General features: G+C 42.6%; 1 protein-coding gene across 2 annotated transcripts in view; it reads right to left on the bottom strand.

The window, feature by feature from the left end:
* Positions 1-1,080: 1,080 nt before the first annotated feature.
* The window catches only part of LOC122565300 (leucine-rich repeat and immunoglobulin-like domain-containing nogo receptor-interacting protein 2), a 169,642-nt gene continuing 164,722 nt past the window's right edge, over positions 1,081-6,000 (bottom strand). For both annotated transcript variants that reach the window (XM_043721111.1, XM_043721112.1), the window contains exon 3: positions 1,081-3,970. In XM_043721111.1, coding sequence (XP_043577046.1) covers positions 2,114-3,958 — 1,845 coding nt within the window. In that variant the 5' untranslated portion in view covers positions 3,959-3,970 and the 3' untranslated portion in view covers positions 1,081-2,113. The remainder of the gene's footprint in view (positions 3,971-6,000) is intronic.

The raw sequence follows: 6,000 nt of genomic DNA, 5'->3' as shown, positions 1-6,000 counted from the left end.
AAATTACAACAATTGCCACAGGCTTTTTTTTTCATTTTACTTGTAAGCAAAAATGTTTATGATGTAAAAGATAAAGTTCATAGAACATGTGTTTTTACATACACTATATATAAAACAAAATGTTCATAAATCAGTTTATTTTTAAAGTAAAATACAAAGCTGTTTCAACAAACTTGTATAAATAAATAATTTACAGCCAACTCAGTTTCTGATAACAGGAAAATAATACAGTATGGGCAAACCTGAGCAATTGTCCACTTGATTGCCTAAGAGCTGCAAATTCAGATTTCACTCCAGGGCAGTATTTGATTATATACTACTGTACGTGGAATGGTTGAACAATATAATTCCTAGAAATTTCTGAGATGTGTTTTGAGATAATGTTCTCCATAATAAAGAAAGAAAAAAATATTCCACTTCTCACAGAAGACAAATAAGCTTTTCATTGTCATGTATAACCAATTGGCCGAGTTTAGTTATTACAAAGGTTAAATACTTGCTTGACACAACTTTGTTGGATTATTGTGTATTGGTAAATTGAACACTCAGCATACTAGAAGACCATGTTTAGCTGACTGCTGATGGGGTCACAAGTGAATAAAGACATGGCTGGACAATTTTATGTTGTGGCATTAAAAAAGTTCTTCTAATTTGTCAATGCTAACGATGAACCACCTGAGTGGAATGTAAAGTGAAAAACAGGGTTTTACTGTGCCTGTTCTATGAGCTTGAAACAGATCCAGAACCTTCCCAATTTATTGCCAGTCACAGGGTGTTGGTGACATTTGATGCTTTGGCTAGGGGCCTCTTCATTGTTTAAGGGTATCTGCCAAGAATAGATGCCAGCTTTTCTGCTCATTCAACATAAGTTTTAAATCCCTTTGCTAAATCAGAGCTGGCTAGACTGCAACAGATGTGCTGTAGGTAGTTGTTAGGTACATTGAAGCAGCCAAGCCAGTGGTCAAATGGTCTGTTGGAGGCAGCTTCCAGAAAGGGAAGCATTTAAAAGCAAAGCACTGCAGACACTGGAGATCCAAAATCAAAACAAAAGATGCTGCAGAAACTCAGCAGATCCAGCAGCATCTGGAGATAGAGAAAAACAGTCAACTTTTTGAGTCCAATATGGACATGAAATTTCTTTGGAATTGAAATGGGCTGGAATAGTGGTAGGTTTTATACAGTCAACAAAAGTCGAAAGAGCAAATGGAATAAATGACAAATGTGTCCCCAAAAAGAAGGTAAAAGGAATGCTAATGGATGTAAGGAAAAGAATTCTATGCAGACTAGGCATGATGTTGTTAATAGCAGAAAATAGGGGTCAGCTGTACTCAAAGTACCCCTTAACAATTCTATTCATGTCCACTATACATCAATTGCTCTTCTGTTATGCCATTAAAACTCCCTTAGTATTTTATATGGGAGATGGAAATGTGTTGCTGGAAAAGCGCAGCAGGTCAGGCAGCATCTAGGGAACAGGAGAATCGACGTTTCGGGCATTAGCCCTTCATTTCCATCTCTGATCTCCAGCATCTGCAGACCTCATTTTCTCTTCAAAGATTTTATATGGGAGTACAATTACCATCTATTCCATTTGCTTCTCTCCTTTTTGTTTTACCAATGTTAAACCCACTGCCTATCTAGCCCTTTTCACTTCTGAACGAGCCATTCTGGACCTTTTTATTTCATGTAGACTAATTGTTTTCTCTATACCAATGCTGCTAGCCCTGTCTGTCTTTTACTAAGGCCAGAGGATCAGAAGGAGGTTCTTCTGTTGCTGTTTTGCATCTGTCTCAGTATGATGGTCCCCGCCGCCGCTGCGTTCATACCTGAACCAATTTCCATCCTGAAAGAAAAGTTTTAGTGTGTTAAGTAGGTAATGATGCATTACAATGAGCCATGCCAGTCAAAGGACTGGGGGACGATCTACAGCATGCAACTCTCAGCTCTTATTTGAGCCATCAATGAAGATTAATTCACACCGTATCAGTTATGCTTATTATTATAACATGATAAGCAGGTTTGTATGAGTTAAATGATCACTCAGTGTTGACCATGAAAAAACTGTCACCCCTAGTTTACACACAGGGTCCGTTTCACGTTGAGTTAAGTTGACTTAAATCATCTTCATGTTGAATTTCCTCGCTCCTCCTTGTCCGCCACTAACTGTTGGGCCATCGACCTTGCGGAACGAGTACTCAACGGAGAAATTGTTTTTGTGGTGGCCCCTTCCTCGGCTCCACACAAACAGGAGCAGGAAACAGAACAGCACCACCCCTAAGAAGGTGATGCACCCCATGGCGGTGGAGACCAGGATGGTTTTCACGTCAAGTGTGAACTTCAGGAACACCTGTGTGTCGTTGAACGCAGTCTCGTTGAACTCTGTGAGGTATGCTGTCCTGTTAGCATACAGGGCACCGTCTGCTGGCCGTCCCTTCACAGTCAGCACAGCGAATGAGGTATCATTGCCTCCGGCGTTACTCGCGATGCAGATGTGAGTGCCACTGTCATGGACTTGGACAAAGCGGATCTCCAGGGTACCACTGGGCAGGATCGTTATTCTGCCGTTACTTTTACTGGTGATCATCCTCCTCTGGGGAGAGACCCACATGATAACAGGAGCTGGTTCCCCATCAGCCCTACAAGTGAAATAGACTGTCTGCCCTTCCCCAGCGGTGACTCGCTGAGGTTTCCTGTCCCGGATTTTGGGCTTTTGGCAGGTGAAATAGCTGTGGACGGCGGAGTCCTCGAAGTCTTTCAACTCGCTGCCCTGGATATCTGCTGGGGAGGCGCAGACCGGCTGGCTGCCCTCAAAACTCAGCGTCTTCCTCCTGTGCAGGAGCCACAGGAGGCGGCAGTCACAGGACAGTGGGTTGCTATCCAAACGCAGCACCGCCAGGGTGGCCACCGACTGGAAAGTGCTCTCTTCCAGGGTCACCAAGAAGTTGTTGGAGACGTTCAGCACTTTTAATTGCCTCAGGCCGAGGAAAGCATGCGGCTCGATGGTGGCGAGCATAGTGCTGACAATGTACAAGTGCTGGAGGCGGATTAAATCACGGAAAGAGCCCGATTCAATGCTGCTGATAGGATTGTAGGACAGGTTCAGCAATTGGAGATAGATCAGATTTCTGAAGGCCCCAGAGGGGACACTGGAAAGGTTAGTGCTAGTGATGGAGAGAAACGTGAGGTTCAGGCCGTACAGGGTTGTGGGAGTCATGGTGTCAAGAAGTGGCCAGTAGTCAATCTCCAGCTCTTTCAAGTTGTACAGTTTCCGAAAGTTCTGCTCTTCCAGAAAGCTGATGCTGAGGTGGCGCAGCCTCAGTGTGATCAGGCTCTGCAGGTAGGACAAGGATTCAGCAGAAATCGAGGTCAGGTTGCATTTCTCGATGGTGAGCTGCTCCAGACTCACCAAGCCACTGAAGGCCCGCTGGGAGATGTAGACAAGATCATTGTCCCCAACTTCCAGGTGTTTCAAATTCCTCAAATCCTGGAACATGTAATCCAGGAGAATCACCAGCTTGTTCTCACTGAGATCCAGGCGGGTTAAGTTGCTTAGTCTGCTGAACACCCCGGTTGGGATCAGTTTCAGCTGGTTGCTACGAAGCTGCAGGGACCTCAGGTTGAATAAGTTGCTGAAAGCTCCGGGTTCGACGTTTGTGATGATATTCTCACTCAGGTCAATCTCTTCCAAGAGAGGAAATGCTGCCAAGTCCCCTGAGTTGATGCACCTCAGTCTATTTTTGCTCAGGTCAAGTATTTTCGTTTCTGTGGGAATGCCGTCTGGAATAGCTGTCAGCCGCTTTCTGTGGCACACCACTGATCTAATTTGAGCCGCACATTCACATCGAGCTGGGCAGCTCACTGTTGATCGTGTAATTAAAACCATCAGGGTCAGACCCAGAAACTGTTGGCAGCATGATGACATTGTGTAAAACATGATGTTACTGATGCAGTCTATCATTCTCCCACGCACCTGCAATAGAAAACAAACAAACATAGTCAGCAAGATTCATTCTGCATCTTACATTCAACCAGGTGAATCTGTTAGTTTTAAAAAATCATACTGTCACACTTCTATTTCGGATACATTGTTCTTTTCCTTTAAACAAAGCTCTGTTTTATAGTTGTCTGTTGCATAACAGCTGGGATTATTCTACCAGCACTCTGTCTGGTCCACCTTTTCCTGCAATCCCCAAACTGTTTCCAGAGTCAGGATGACAGGATAGTCTGGTTTTGAAATTCCAGCAGCATCATCAAAATCTTACCGAATGGCTAAAAACAGAACAGGATCCTGAAAATACAACAGTCAGCATCCCAGCAAGTTTAAGACCACTGAAGAAATAAACACATACTGGGATAAATCCTGAAGGTAGCTTTGAGTTGGAGGTCTAATATTATAATGGATAGTGTTTCTGCCTCGGAACCAGAAAACCTGGGCTCAAGGCTCACTCTAGGACTTGATGGCTATGGAAAATGCATTCGATATTGAGCCAAACATCATGAGTATTGACTTGGACATCTTTCCCTTGTACCCCAAATGCAGGAGGATTTCTACTCAGCCGTGTGATAGAAGTGAAGGGGAGCTCACCCCCAAACACAGTGGAAAAAAGTAACATATCCCCTTCTCTGAATTATACCTTAAACACAATAGGATATTTTCTGTGTATTCCTGTAACACAACATATATGGTGTTTTCTAACAAGAATGATGGCACAGCAAAAACTGTCCAATAAATAAATCATAAGTACACAAATATGTAAAGTTACTCCAGTCACTCTTGTGCCCAGAGAGAGCTGCAGTTCAATGGGATTAATCTTGACTTATGTGCTGGTATAAAACAGGTGAGATTGAGTTATCAATTTGTTTGCTTTTGCATCACTTTGAATGGATTTCAGTGGAGTTATAAAACAGGCTGACTCTATCACCCAATTTAACTATCACACACAGTCAATATTGCCCTATTTTTTTCAAAAACTTACATTATAAGATTTTTTTATAGATATGAATGTCAGAAAATAGCTAGTTGACTTTTATTAGAAAACTTCCTCTCACTACTTTCTGTTAGTGTCATGACTACAGATCAAACTCTGGTTCACCTATGGATATATTAAACTTTTAATTGCAACATTTAAAATAGGGGAAATCCAGTCACAAAAGAATTGCACATGTAATTTATGTGGCTATTCATAGTGGAGCCCTGGAAAGCTACACGAAGGTGTCAATGAAGCTTTAAGAAGAGAAATACACTACAAATTGAACAGTAATTTTCTATGAGTATCTCAGACTGTGAATATGATGAAAGACAGCTATTTGGGTGAGAGATATGTTTGTGTTTTCCCTTTTCAAGAATACACAGGGACTTGGGTTAAAAACAACCTCCAACGCTTGCAGGTGTGTCCTGGTGGGCTGAGGTACTTGTGTGTACAAGTATGAGTTTAAGTGTTAGTGTGCTGTGAAAGTAATAGTTGGAGGACTATCCAGTAGTTCGTCCTGCATTCATAGGAAAGGACTCTCTCATTCTGCATCCTGGAAACTAGTCAGCAGGTAAGACTCTCTCACTCTCAGTGCTGGAAGCCAATCAGTAAGCTAGTTCAAAGGAAACATGATAAAATAATTTCACACAATCTGCAAATCCTGGAATCAACTGCTCAATTCTCAGGATTCCATTATCTTCACACATGATCCATTTTCCCTGGAGTGTTGGCGGCTGAGGGGTGACCTTATAGAGGTTTACAAAATTATGAGGGGCATGGATAGGTTAAATAGACAAAGTCTTTTCCCTGGGGTCAAGGAGTCCAGGGCATAGGTTTAGGTGAGAGGGGAAAGATATAAAAGAGACTTAAGGGGCAACTTTTTCACACAGAAGATGGTACATGTATGGAATGACCTGCCGGAGGAAGTGGAGGAGGCTGGTACATTTGCAACATTTAACAGGCATTTGGATGTGTATATGAAAAGGATGGGTTTGGAGGGATATGGGCATTGTGCTGGCAGGTGGGACTA

The sequence above is a fragment of the Chiloscyllium plagiosum genome, chromosome 31 (assembly GCF_004010195.1).
Source record: "Chiloscyllium plagiosum isolate BGI_BamShark_2017 chromosome 31, ASM401019v2, whole genome shotgun sequence".
Taxonomy (NCBI): domain Eukaryota; kingdom Metazoa; phylum Chordata; class Chondrichthyes; order Orectolobiformes; family Hemiscylliidae; genus Chiloscyllium; species Chiloscyllium plagiosum.
This window is presented reverse-complemented; position numbering and strand designations above follow the sequence as displayed.